The sequence below is a fragment of the Furipterus horrens genome, unplaced genomic scaffold, assembly GCF_987537825.1.
Source record: "Furipterus horrens unplaced genomic scaffold, mFurHor1.1.pri manual_scaffold_16, whole genome shotgun sequence".
In the NCBI taxonomy this organism is placed as follows: Eukaryota; Metazoa; Chordata; class Mammalia; order Chiroptera; family Furipteridae; genus Furipterus; species Furipterus horrens.
In genome coordinates this window covers 8,473,668-8,488,419 of record NW_028327186.1, presented here as the reverse complement: position 1 = coordinate 8,488,419, position 14,752 = coordinate 8,473,668, and the positions used below count along the sequence as shown (strand labels likewise).

The 14,752-nt window shown below is 47.0% G+C and overlaps 1 protein-coding gene across 2 annotated transcripts in view; it reads right to left on the bottom strand.

Moving 5' to 3' along the window:
• AKAP13 (A-kinase anchoring protein 13) overlaps positions 1-14,752 on the bottom strand; it is a 208,073-nt gene that overhangs the window by 41,439 nt on the left and 151,882 nt on the right. The window contains exons 12-15 of one of the 2 annotated variants that reach the window (XM_090263653.1): positions 14,345-14,398; positions 10,595-10,660; positions 8,638-8,830; positions 6,166-6,274 (exon numbers count right to left, since the gene is read on the bottom strand). In XM_090263653.1, the coding sequence (XP_090119779.1) occupies positions 6,166-6,274; positions 8,638-8,830; positions 10,595-10,660; positions 14,345-14,398 (422 nt within the window). The remainder of the gene's footprint in view (positions 1-6,165; positions 6,275-8,637; positions 8,831-10,594; positions 10,661-14,344; positions 14,399-14,752) is intronic. The other variant, XM_090263652.1, reaches the window with a different exon arrangement.

Genomic DNA, 14,752 nt, shown 5'->3' with positions numbered 1-14,752 from the left:
TTCTCCCTCTGACCCCCCCCCTCCCCCACCAGTTCTCACTGGCGCTTCTGAGCTTAAGGAACACATTTTGAGGAACACTGGATGTGGTTCAAAGGCTTCTTCAAGCTCCTATCCTTTGATGAGCCCAACGTAACTGTCTATTAGCGGTAGGAGAAATACTGCCGGGACCTTTGTCTGATAGGCCACGCTGGCCTATTTCCCACAGTATTATGAACACGTTGAGATGAAACAGCCTTGAGAATTTCTGAACATGCCAAGTTGTACGTGGACTTTCACATCTTCCCTCTTATTATAACTAGTAAAAGGTGGCATCTTACTGTGTGCCTATTTACCAAATATCTTTTAGTTGTGAAGAAGTACTGAACACGTAAGGCCTCCACTTAAAGGAAATTAACTAAATTTTGTGTTACTGTGTAGAAGGTACTTTGCTTTAAGAACAATGCAAAAATGTCACCCTGAGCTTAAGAGTGCTTAAATATTAAATTTTAATATTTAAATATTAAAAGATAAAATAAATATTGCTGAAACTCACAGTCAGCAAGCAGTAGAGCATTAGGGCACTCAATCGTGTATTTTAATAGTGAGACTCATTAGTTATACGAAATGAAGACAATTCATTATTTAACTTTATATTAGATATAGTTTTTCCATTAAAAACGGCAATCCTGGAATACTGCACAATTGAAAACAGGTAATTTACATAAAATGGGGGGGGGGTCATTTCCTTTCCAAGATTACTAAAACTGATACCTTGTCAAGTTTTTAAAATAAGTATCGCCCAGTAAGGACATATTCATCTGAAACCCGCTGTGCAGAAAAAGGACTGGAAAAAAAAGTTCCAAGGAAAGAAAGTAGGAGGAAAAGGGGAGAAGAAAGAAGTTTAACGTTAACTTTTAAGCATCACAGGTGGACACCCAGGTATCTGTCCCGCGAGACAAAGTCAGTGAAAACAAGGAACAATGAAAACTGCAGGATCGAACGGGAAGTTCTGTGAAACGGTCCTCAGTGCTGCGGAAAGTCCGGGTGGGATGGGAACCCCCCCGACAGTTCGTCCTGGGACGGGGTCTCGTGCCCCGGGATCCGGCACTGGGTTATCAGCATAGACAGTGCACAGAAGGCAACAGCTGTTTGCTCCAATTAGTTTTCCAAGCAAAGCATGACAACGAATGGCTCAGAAATGACGGCATGCAGGGGACACGGGCCCCCAAGGGATCCATGCGTGCCAAGCCTAGAGCGTCCCCAGCGCGTCAGCCTGGGCCGCTTCCTCGCGCTGTGCGTCCCCTCCCCGTCACCGGCGTGAGAAGAGCCCAGTGGAAAGAGGGCTTTAGACTTAAGGGGGCGCAGGGAGGTGCTTGCTGGCAGAGATGGGGATCTGCCTCTCGGGCTGCGGCGGCTGCGGGGCTGGGGGGTGGGTTAACGGGAGTCGTTGGGGCAGGCACCAGGTACACTGGGACGGAGCAAAAGGCACCTCCCACCGACGTGGAATGGAGTCGCGTCACTGGCCCGTCCGGTTCCCAGGAGAGCCGTCTAGGTAAACGGTGCAACTTATTCCCACACCCATCTTTATTCCTGTGTATGTAGAATTCTAACGCAGCTTTAAAAATCCACACCAGTATGTATGTGTTAGATTATGAAACAAGAAGTAAATGATTTTTAAGGGTTATAATTTACAGCTGGAGCTGTTTTGTTTTTTCCTTCCTTGGGAGTAACCCTGCATCTGGCTCTCTCCCTCCTCGCCCTGTTCTCCATCCACTCCCGCCTCTGAACCAGGCCGCACCCACCATGCACTGCTGACTCACCACGCCTGTGTTCGGGCCAGACCCTCCTGTGAGCTTACGACAGGTCCCCTCCCTGCGCATCTGAGCATGGGGACCCCATGGGCAGCTCAGAGGGCACGAGGACCTAAGTAAGCCTGTCCTTTCCCCCAGACCCGCTCCTCTGCCTGCACCCCTCCACCCGGTCGAGCGGTACCTAACTCTAGCTCATCAAGCAGAAATGTGAATGCCTACACCACACCTCACTCGGTCCTTGGGGTTCAGTCCTCTAGAATTTTCTCAGCATGCACTCCTCCCTGCGGCCACTGCTCTGGACCCTGGTTCAGGCCACCAAATGCTCTCAGCGGAATCCTGCACCAGATCCCTACTGCTCTGCCCCTCTCCTACCCAACACGCTCTACAGTGTGGTCTGTATGAAGTGTTTCACTCAATTAATGCACCAATTTAATCAGCTTAAATTGCTCCACTGCCCTCAGGTAAGAAGCCCAAACCGCTTGGTCCCGCTTTCCACGCACTAAAGTCACTTAACAAATTCCTAGGTTTTGGTCTCAATGTCGATATGACTCATCCTCAAATTAAAATGCATATGCATGTAATATATATATCACAGCCTTAAGAACTGTGTATATATGCTAGCCTTGCAATTTAACCAGAAGACCCATGGAAAAACTCTACTTGCCTAAATTTATGTCCTGACAGACCTGTCCATGTTATCTTTTCCAACTAGAAGCACTGTGAGAAAATATATGTATTCCAATAAAATTTCATCCCACTGTCCATAGTTTAGAAAAAGAAAATTAGCAGAGAAAGTAGAGATAAAACATCCTCAGAGGTGCACCCTGATCTTTGGCCACAAGGATTACCTTTTCAGACCTGGTGCTAATGATACATGTAAATGGCACAGGCCAGCTCTCAGGACAGACTTCGCTTTCACGGTCTAGTGAACACTCTCCAGTCACAGGCCGTGTTCCCATCAGGAACCCGGCCAATTCCCACACAAGGAGTGAGGGCCTACAGACAATCCCAAGGACAAGCGCCACGGCGAACACCATTCTTTGTGATAACCAAGCAGAACGAAGGCGGATGTGAAATTCATTTAAGAAGCTCGTGGAGTTAAAACACCTCGTGGGTGCAGCTCCCCTTTCACATTATCCCTGCTAACGTGCTAGCGTTCTTCCGGGGAGGGGACCGAGCAAGCAGTTTCTCTACAGTTTGTGGGCATCTTCTGGGTATAAGCAATGAGAAGTTTAAAAATGCAATTATTCTGTAGAGCGAAAAGGGACTTTATTCTTCAAATGTAAACGGAAACTATGAAAGTCTCCTGGCAGGCCGGGAGGCTCCACCAACGCTCTCCGATGCAAGGAGGCCTGCTGGGAACACGGCTCTGGGCGCAGAGGGCGAGGGCGAGGCCTCCTGGCGTTTGCCCACAAGCCGCGGGCAGCCTCCGAGCTTCTGTGACGGTACCAGGAGCCCGCACGATGCATCCAGCACGCTCCTTCCATCAGCAAATCGAAGACAGGAGTCAGGACGCCTGCCCACCCGCCGTAGCTCCTAAATAAGCTGTCGCCCGTCTCCTCGACACCCCGACAAACGGCAGAGACACATCTGAGTCACCACCTTCCTCAGTATTTTCCTCTACATCAATGGATTTTTGCAACAGATCCCAGCTCAGCACTGACGCTAGGACTTTGTCTGGTTTTCTCATCGAGCAAATGAGCCAAGACGCGCCAGACGGCAGCGCAGTCCATTCTCAGAAAAAATGTTTAAGTGAGGAAGGCTGCTGGCAGAGGCGGCGGATTTCTTTCAGGAAAGAAGACAGGGCACAGGTAAAGGCTGGAAAGTGGTGAGAGAAGGCTGATCTTAGAAAGTGCTTTGATCCTAGACAGGTGTGTTCATCAGACACAGTCACTTACAGAAAGTGAGGGACTCTGTCCCAGTTCCTTCCCCACTGCTGAGACCTGGGCTCTGTTTGGGGCGCTGTGAGCTCGCTCCGCTCCGTAGCAATAACAAGCACTCGTCCTAAGCCAGGAGATACGCTAAGGACTGTAAATAAATGCGCATTTAGGCCTTATCACATTATTATCGCTGTTTAATAGTTCAAATAATTGCAGCCACATGTTTCAGTGTCTAACCCAAGGGCCCACAGGCAGGACGTGTGCTTACGATAAAGAGTCAGACTATGTGAGGTGTACCAACGATTTTGGGCTGTAAAATCGCTGTGTATGTATTAATCGTGACAGTTTCAGCTAGGGAGGGAGCCCATGAGCAAAGAGAACCCGGGCAGCACCCAGGCGACTGGGAACTGGAGGTCTGAGTCTGCGGCCAATCTAGAACTAACTACCCAGCTACCCTGATGCCTGAAAGCACAGCCCATGAAACAGAAGTTTTAGTTTTCTGTGCAACGGCCAGGAGTCTTACACCTCCCGAAGAACTTACCATGTTTCTAGTGCAAAAGAAAAAATACCGTCGGGAAAATTAACTTCCTTGTGGAAGAGGAGGGACTCAGGAGAGAACGCGTCATTAGAGGTGACTGTCCTCCATAGCGCACACGCAGATTCAGGGAAGGGAGTGCCAGTCAAGGCCTGCGCGACCTTCCCCTCCAAACCTGCATGGAGTGCACATCTGAAACGAGAAGGCAGGCACCCCACTCTCACACAAGGACTGAACTCTTCCTCAGAGCCCAGCGCCGACAGCGGCCGCGCGCCCGCAGTGAGCCGAGCACAGTCGGTCCCACCAACAGAAAGCAGAGCTCGTGTGCTGGCCCCGCGGGCGCTCAAGGACGGTGCTTCTTGGGCCTCGGCCGCAGTATTTATCCTGTGTGGCTAGCAACTGAAAACACAGTAAAAAAACCACTTTGCTTTTTGTGGGCAAAATAATGAAGCATTTCATGCCCAAGGCAAGAGGCTGTGTGACAAAATACAGGAGAAAGATCTCTCTTTGGGCCACAGTCTGCTGGTGCTGGGTGTCTGTGGCCACTGGACTAGAACCTCCCCCGGGGCACCGGACGACGTGCCAGGCCTGGGAGGAGGGGACAGAGAACTGACGCGTCTCACTGAAGGGCTCCTTCCTGTCTGAGGCACTCCAGGCCCATCCAATGCCACTACCAACTATTTTGTTACAATAATTTTCATTCTATCCCAGCAAAACCTCTAATCCAAAACCACATCAAAACGAAAGCCACACCCCAGCAAAGCAGGGAAGGTTTTTTCTGTTATGGTTCTGCAAGGCTCTACCTGCATCTTTGAGAATAAGTCACATTAGGCACCTGTTGTCAAACAGGACATTTGTCTCTGAAGTAGGACTCATAGGAAAAGGAGAACAAAGCTAACAGAATCAACCCACACATCTTAACGTCACTGTGGAAATGAAAAGAGAGGAGGCCTCCAGTAAGTCCCGGATGGAGACGGAACAGCCCAGGGCAGCCCCTTCCGTCCCTAACCCTTTAACAGGGGTTCCCTTAGGGAGCACTGAAGGCACACCAGGAACAGCAGGAGAATTTCCTCCCTTTGCTTCAGCCTCCCGAAGGCTCGGTCCTTTAGCAAAGGATGCAATGCCCCGCTCGCCCTTTGTGAAGAATCTCCATCTTTCCACCATGTATCACCCCGCCCTACTGAGAACTTAAATCTTTCCATCAAGATCTCACACTGACAACTCATTAAAAAAAAAAATCAGTGTTTACAAAATATCACAAAGAAGGGGGGTTTCCCAAAGAATAAGCTGCCTTCCTGTGGTGAACATCTGCATCCAGTGCAAACATGTTACTGAGCATCTTTCACGTGCAAATGCTGTGTTCATGGCTACCAGACAGCTCTGTATGACGTCAGAGCCGATGGACCCCGAGTTTACACGCAGCGGCATTAATCAGTTTCCGATGCAATCCCCTTGGCACTCACGTAACTAAAACTCTGTCTCAGTCTTTCTTTGTCCTTTGTGAACTTGGCATTTTTGAAGAGCTCAGAAAAATAACACTGGATAAAATCCGGATAACTGCTCTGTGGTAAAATATGGGAGGATCCTTGAGACATAAGAGCATCATGTCTGTTAACATTTGGGGACTCCAGATGAAGACTATACTGCAATTCTTTGCATTGTTTTTGTAACTAATTTTAAAGTCTCAAATTATTTCAAAGTAATGTTTTTTACAAATATGTCAGGTTTAGGCCCACAAAATATAATAAATTTAATGTATTAAGGAGTTTTTAGGTAGCAAGAGGAGGACGACCACAGCACCGAATTCTAGCTCACCTTTTTTGTTTAAATGATGAGCCATTCGTTCAGAGGAAAAGGCAAGGAGATTTTTTAAGGTAATGTTATTGAGTCTTAAGGTGAGAAAAATGACAGAAAAAGCATTTAAAATATATTTAATTTTTTACAAAAGTAGTATACTCACTGTCCAACCCAGGATGGCTGATGGTCATTAACGACACGGATTTTGTCAATGTAGAAGAAATGGCTGATGTACAGTAATTAAATCCCTGCTGTTTAGATCTGTGACATGTCTGTGAAATAAAAATAGTGAAGAACAGGTTCTGAGTACACGCTCTTGTATTTCGAGACAAGCACAAAACTTTACACTCTGACCGAAGGTCGAGGGCAAGGCAGCACCCAGGTTCCTCCGCAGTCAGACTCGGCTGAGGCCCCTGCCCCTCCCCAGCCGCTCTCCTGCAGAGCACCTGCTCAGCTTTTCAGAGCCTTTCCTCCCCGTAAACTGGGGGCAACGAGAGTACCCACCCTTTCCAGCGGCTTCACACCCCTAACAATACCTAATGATCTTTCAAACTTGGTAAGTGCTTAGTTAACATCTGCTGACTGCATAACCAGACAAAAATAATTCCACCAGAAATATCAAACTACACGCAGTTCTGGTTCTTTAAAAACCTGAATGTCTCTGGTGGAAGTACAGTAATACTTCTCTGATCTTAAAGAGCTGGAAACGGAAGATCCAAGTCAAAAGTGTTTCAAGACCACAAGCAAAGCAGCCCTGTATCTGGGAAGAAACCTAAATCTCTTCCATTTCCTCTTCGAAGATGAGGCTGCTTGCTTCTCTACACGAGGATGACTAGTTTGGTAACCTCGCACCCCGGGAAATTCACAGTGGCTTCACGGCCTGGTAATCCAAGAACTGCAGCAGGTCCTGCCACAGGGCCCCTGAAACAGCCATGGGCGTCTGCGGGCACCCTCCTGCTGCTGGGGGGCCCGTGCCAACGGTGAACTGACTGTAATTCTGAGAAACGCCTTCCCTTCGTCGTGGGCTACCACCTGCCCCTTCCTGACTCGCCATGCTGACAGGGAAGCAAAGAAAGCCGTTACTAGCATCAACCCGACGGGCGCGCACTGCAGACCTCTGATTATTTAGAGCTGTTTCCTGTGTAACCATGGAGCCGGAGGCCTAGTTGCTATGTTTCCAATACAACTGCGAGGTCTGAAAAATGACCTCAGGGAAAGGCAGACTTTCAACAGGAAGTTGGCTGCAGGCGCCTTGTCCAGATCAGAGATACAAGCAGCTTAAACCCCTGCTCTGAGGTTACACGCAAGATAAAACACTACAGGTTGGGGAGTTCCTGGAAGGTGAGGCACAGGACAGTTCCTTAAGGCCCTCGGGGTGATCTTCTCCGGGCCTCCACAGGGCCAGACGTGAGCCACTCATTACTAAGGGCTCCTCTGGTGCCAGGTTTATACTTGCTGACGTCATGGCTGTGCAGTAAGACGTCATTAAAATTAAATTTCTACGCAAAACCTCAGTCACCTGTTCAAACTACAGGCTGTTCAACATGTTTGTTTGCTTGTTTAATCAGAACTGTTTCGGGGGAAGGGCAAGCAGAAGAAGGAATGGGGGGTATAAATGGAGATGGAAAGAGGCGTGACTTGGGGTGGGGAACTCCCAATATAATACACACATGAAGTATCACAGAATTATACATCTGATACATCTGTAAGTAACCAATGTTGCTCTAATAAATTCAATAAAAAAGAAAAAAAAGAGAAAGAAATGTTCCACTGTATTTCTCTCTAAACTCCAGTCACCTATTCAAAGGCAGGTGTTTAACTTTTTTGTTTGTTTACTTAGAAACGTTTCATTGGGATACGTATCCTGGAATCCTCGCAGAAATTTATCCCAAAGTCTCCTTTGCCCATGAAAGAGGGGGAAAGAGGAATGGAGGGTTCACAGCCCAAAATCTCCCGGAGGCACTGTCCTGAGTGGGACGCGTTAATGAGGGGTTGAGAGAATGAGAACTCAGAAAAGGTCACTTGATTTGGCAGACAAGGACATCCATGACCTTCAAGAGAGGGCTTCCAAGAGAGTGGCAGTGGGGGAGTTAAGAGATCATCAGGGGGGAAGCAGGAGGCAGGGAGGGCAGAGGCCCACCCAAGAATTTTGGCAGCGACGGGAAGGAGAGAGTAAATAGGCCTTTCCTAGATGAGATTAAGCATAAGACATTTTTTTCCAGGAAGGAGAAACTTGTGGCAATGTTTTTGAAAATTGGGAAATTTAATAATGGTATTATTCAGTTTATTATTCATGATTTAATAATGGTAACACACCTCAAGACTCATTTTACTATTGGGGTACTAAAAGAAGTCCTCGGAAGAGAAGAAAAAAACCTCAACTTAATATCCTAGGCACCTTCGTAATTTAAAAAGTTGTTCCTTTGATGGAGTATTTAAATCTATGCAAATTAATGATATTCTTTAATTAGTGTTAAGTGCTAGACAGAGTATGTAATGCAGTGGGTAAGTAATCACAGCTGCTAGCCTCATATTAACATAACTACTGTGTTCTTTGCTCCTAATATGAGCACATATTGAGGAAAATAAAATTCGGGTTTCCCAAATGAGCTCCATACAGACGTTTCAGCCTTACCTGCTGACCGAACATCCTATGCTCTCTCTGGCCTGATTCCAGATCCTCTTCTGAGAGAGACACCAGAGAGTCCTCCCGCTGCTCAGCACTGAAAGGGTGCCCGAGCTCTTTGGGGTCTGCAGAGTTCCCTTCCAGAGAGGAGGACGGCTGGCTTCTGACGCCATCTCCGCCGGCCAGGCCTTCGAGGCTGAAACTGAACACACGGCACGCCAGTTAATTCGTCCGATTTCCGAGTCTCAGAACGAGAGGAGGACGCAAAGCCCCCTTCGTGGTGTCTCTGTCACACAGCTGTAGTTTCTCTCCCACCTAGCAAGGCTGTCTGCAGGGCACAGCACGAACGAGCACCCCACCTCGCCCCTCGCAGCCCCTGGTACGCTGAGGAAGAACACTGCACTCAGAGTTTCTTACCTCACTCATCTCGTTCAAAGGTTGGACCCATCTAAGGCCATCTTTTCACAGTTTTTCAACGTATCATAGGACAGACCACAGAAACATATTGATCTTTTACTTATGTGTTTTTCCTTGATCTTTGCCAAAATCTAACTCTGCTAATGCCAAATAATCCTATGGCACGGAGAAAATATGAGTGCAGGTGACTTTAAGAAGGCAAACGGGGAGACCAGGACTTGCCCCCGAGTCCATTCAGTGGGCCTTTACGGTTCACCTACGGTTTAGCTGAGCTTTGTAACTTCACAGGCAGGCACCCCCCGCCCCAGAAAACCCAAGCGTTCCTATGAGCATCACCCTCTCTGCACACCTGCCCAGGCAGCACCTGCGTGACAGGTGGCCTGACGATTGTTAGCTGCAGACAGGCACACAGGGCACCTTAAAGAGCAAAAGCTGGAGAGCTACTACGTCTAAGAGGTTTAATTTTTTGTCCTGAGGTTGACAAAGGAAAAAAAAAAAGTGGGGGGCAAACTTAGGATTTGGTACCCGAAATGGGATCCCTGGGATGAAGGATTTTGTGGTTTGCAGAGTAAAAAGCATTTTCTGGAAGCAGGCGGCTACGGAGAGATGCTAGCTTCTATCCTTTTGGGGTTGCGAGGCAGAGTAAGTGACATCCGCTACACCGCAGGGCAGTTTCTGCAAACTTAGCAAGACCTCAAAATGCAGCTGCAGCTGACCATGTTCTCAGCTTCCAACAGCCAAGTTTATGCGAAGGGATACTGAAGCTATTCAGTTATTTCTGCCCAAACGGCACAGTTAACTGCTACAGATAAATCACAAATGCCAGTCCAGAAAGGCCTGTACTTGTTTTTTTAATTTCACAAATTACTATAAATTGAAACCATATTAAATGATAGACTTCATTGTTGTTGTTGTTGTTTTTAATTTCAGTATGACAATAGAAATCGTGACTCGCTACAAGCGATGTCTCTGCAAGTCACTTTAATACCAGGGGTAAGAAGACAGGCTAATGAAGGGGACATTTAGTTTTCTATTGTGAGGGATTTATGAAGCCTAAGAAAACCAGATCTATGCTTCCCATAAAACTTAACCCTAAAAACGGTTCAGTAATGAAACCTGGCTGCTCAGCAGCAGAAGAACATGGAAGGAAGAGTCTGTGAATCAGGACTCTAAAGCGACCGGTGGACTTGGCAGCACAGCAGAAGGAAGGGCATCGTAGGAGCTGCCTTCCTTCTGTCTGCGTTTCCCTCGGGACGTGGGGACTCCTAGGATCTGGGAATCAGGGAAGGCCAAAACAGAGAGAGAAGTGGCCCAGCACACCGTGGCGACAACCGTGCAGGAAACACCGCTAGCCAGCCGTCTGAGACACCCAACTTCAGCTGGGTTAGCGACACCGACCGCAGAGGCGACGGGACGGGACAGTGCGTGCGCACACAAAGCAGGCTGCCATGTGCAATCCAGCCCCAGGGAAGCCAGCCCCAAGCCAGAAGCCCGCATGCCCTGGTTCGGGACTCCCCCTTCGGCGGCTGCACACGGAACGATACCATACCTTCTGTAATTAAAGTCAGCACTCAGGGCAGCAGAGTATTGCACACCAGAGGGACACCAGCTCATACTGGGGGCGGCATCGACGACAGAAACAAATGGAGGGAGGAGAGAGGAAACGGGTGGGGGATGGGGTTTGAAAAGAAAGGGCAGAGTTAGAGACAGATGGATGGACATGAACATCAGAAACTGAGAAATGCAACATTAACTTACAAAAAGGCTAGAATAAGTAGTGCCGTGGAATCTTAAAATTGTTCTACTGATGGTTCTCTGCACAATGTGTTAGAAATGGCCACGTGTGCTCTTAGCAGGGTAACAAATCCGACCTGAAGCCCAGGTCCTTCCAGAGAACGCTGCAGTGAGAGCCTACACTACTCGTGGCTGTCCCCGCAGGCACCCCCACGGAGGCGTCAGCCTCCGTTCCTGGGGACCGTCTCTCCGTGGGCCCCCCCGCCCCCACAGCTCCCTCGCCACGGCATCTCTAAGCCGGGACTGAACGGAACAATGCTCACGGAGCCTTCAGTGCCTTTCACATGCTTCCAGTAAGGGTCCATCTAAGCCCGACAGTTTGTAAGTGTCCCATGGGAACAACATGCAGTCAAGGCTCCCACCCATCTTCAAGCCCTGCTCCCTAGGCCTTTATGGTAAAGGTTAAGCATGTAACAACGGTCCCATTTCCTGGCATTTTAATGATAACAAAGGGACTCATTTTCTTTCTTTCTTTCTTTTTTTTAGAAGTTCTATCATATTCAGAAATTTGTCCTTTTATAATGTTCACACAAAAATGTAAAAATCCATTTGTTCATCTACCCCCTTGACTACCCATCTCAGCACTGACATCTATTCTCAAGCAGCAGGTGCAGAACAAACCTGGGGCTGGAAAGGCTAAGTAAATACAAACAGCCGAAGAAGAACCAAATCCAGACATCAGTTACTCTGTAAAAGGAACTACACCAACAGTCAGCGGCTTTGATTAAGAAAAGCTCCCACTTAAAAACCCGCTGCTACCGCTGCTACTGTTCGGGCCCTGGAGTTCTAAGTGACAGGCCCGTGTTTCCAGAACGGGGGGAGCAGTGAAACCCCCCGCGCCCCCCTGAACCTTGGCGCCGGGAAGGCCAGCGGACGGCCCGGGCTCTGCCCATCTGAAATGCACGAGTGTTCCGCCTTATCTGCAGTTTTGTTTTCTAACCTCTCGGTTACCCACGGTCTAAAAATATTAAGTGGAAAATTCCAGAAATAAGTTTATTTTAAGTACGTGCCGTGACATCATCGCCCACTGTCCCACTCTATCCCAGCGCCCGGAGGTGAATCAGCCCTTTGTCCGGCTTCTCCACGCCCGTTAGGCAACCACTGAGCAGCCAGCTCAGTTATTATTAGATGGATGGTCTACGCATCACAATGCCGGCGATCCATTCACCCTGATCTTACTTAATGATGGCTCCAAAGCCATTCACGTCACTTCTATTACAGTATATTGTTATCACTGTTCTGTTTTATTATTCGCTGTTGCTAGTCTCTTAATGTGCCTGATTTATAGATTTAACTTTATCCCAGGTTTGTATGTGTAGGGTTTGGTACTATCCATGATTTTAGGCATCCACTGGGGGTCTTGGAGCAGCTCTCCCGTGGATATGGGAGCACCTACTATACACCCAATACGGTTCTTTGGTTGACAAATAGGGGTTTGTGAGAGAGGAAAGGAGACACGGGAAAGGTGGGAGCACAGATGTAAGAGTACCACTGTGGCTCTTCTAAAAGTAAAATTTTAATATCATTTTAAAATACTTTAAATCGTGAAACATTTTAAGTCATATTAAATGAACAGTACAAAGCTCCCAATGCAGAAGCAGAAAGCAAAGCTGCACCGCTGGGGCACGTCTCTAGTCTGGAAAGGGAGACAAGACTGACGTGAGTCGGAGTACGCCTTGGTGTAATTTACAAGCAGGCACACATAAGACTCCCAAGTCCATTCTTTAAAATCATTAACTTAGTCCTGGCTGGCATGGCTCAGTTAGTTGGGTGTCGTTCCACTAACAAAAGGTTGCTGGTTCAATTCCCGGTCAGGGCACATGCCTGGTTTGCAGGCCTGGTCCCTGGTTGGGGTGCATGTAAGATTGATGTTTCTCTTTCTCTCTCTTTTTCTCCCTACCTTCCCCTTTTCCTAAATAAATAAAATATTTAAAAAATAAAATTATTAACTTAATTGTAAGTCTCCAAATTGTTAATAAAAATGGGTATTATACCTGAATACCCAACTTCTTATTAAAAACAATGTGGTTAATCAGCAACTGAATACATGGTAAATTTTAAGTTATATATATACATATGTATAATTTTATTATATTAAAAAATCTTCTACTGATTTAACCTTCGCTTTCCTTTCAAAAATACGTGGGAGACTGGGATGGAACCGAAAATGAAGAGAATGAAGAGCAACAGGAAGACACAAAGAGGGGTGGGCGGGCTGCCTTTCCGAGGACCCAGGAAGCTGCAGGTGGTCCAACAGAAGCAGAAACATCCTTGTAGTAGAAAACTTCTTCCACAGTTAAGTGTTTCTGAGAGCATCCTAATGTCAATTCCTCAGTTAGCTGGGGGGCGGGGGGATGTCCAAATTTAGAGGCTCTTTGGCATTGTTTTCAAATTTAGGAAGTTCTAGATTTAAAAAGAAAAAAAGCTATCCTCCTTCACCTTTTGTTAGAATGTTTCAATTTTACTAGTTAAGACAATATAAAATTTAAAACTACGCCTCCTCTTCTCCCTAAAGAACAAGACTACGGGTGAAACTGTCGCTGGAGGGGCTAGCCCGGCTCCACCGATACGCTAACTTGGACTGCGTCCAGCCACTTGTCATCTTCCAGGGTCTCTAAGTGCGTGGTTTCAGTAAGTTCACCTCAAAGACCTTCGGTGGAGAGCCAGGCACTTCACTCTGGAATTAAAGCTGCCACTTGAAAGACACAGTGGGAAAGATCACTATTTGCCTGCTTCTCAACAAACACCTTCAGCTAATGTTAAAAATACCTCTTTATAAAGGTCTAATAGGAGAGGCTAACAGTAATCTAACAATCGTTTTTGGATTTTTAAATGTTTTTCCAGGCAATGGAAGAAAAGGTTGTTGAGGACTTCTGCACAATAAAACAAAAATCAGCCTTTGAAAAATTTAAAGCAAATCAGTACTTTTTGAGTAGAAATCACTTTTCAGCTTATGAAGGATTTTTAGCTTCGAAATTTCACCTAACACAAAATAATGAAGGAAGTGAGCACTGAGAGGGCCCCTGTGAGGCCAGCCTAAGCCTCTCGTTTTGAGGAACGACTCCCGTCAACCACGGGAAGGGAACGCCAGGTGGCCGGGAATAAAGACGCTCAGCAAACTATTAAGGAATGGGCTGAAAAGGTTTTAGGGCCTGTGTGCAAGGCACACACATATTTCTGCTTCTTCCCCACCCCCTACCCCATTTTTTGGAAAGAAATAAAAAATCCTCCCTAGGGTCCATTAGAGAGGCAGAGCATAAACATTTCTTTAAGTTCTTCTGGAGAAAGCTGGGGAGACCCTATTATTAAAACCTCAGATTCAAGAAGCCATTCCACAGGGAACTGGACAATCAGCAATGAAGTACCTATCGTTTCTTTGCTTGAAGCAGATGTGACATTATTTAAGAACAGCTGCTGAATCATGGGATAAGCAGAATAATGAGACGCTTGTTAGTATCCGCTCAGAGGCAATGTGGTTAGTCCAACAAGTTAGTGAGCTCTGTACCTTCTCCTATGAATGGGAGGCCTCCTGACAACATCCCCCAGAACGCGCATTGAACTGAAAATGAATGGTGGAAGAGGTCAGTGTCGAGGCGAAACGAAATGGACACAAACGCATGAGACATGCAGACATCACACTGGGCACAGACACGATCCCCAAGACAAGCAGGACAGTTAATCAGGTGACAAGGAACCAGGTTTACTAAGTTATAAAAGTAAAAGGATAAGGAGAAAGGAAAGCCATCCAGACTTTCAAAGAGTTTTCTTAACACGTGAAATCTCAGCTATACCATATGCAGGTAATACCATGAGAATTAGTCAAACTAATGGAAGTGATAAGCGTCTCTCATTCCACTATCTCCAGAGCTAAGACAGGGCTGCCGGGCAGTTCTTAATGCTGGTTCCAATAGGA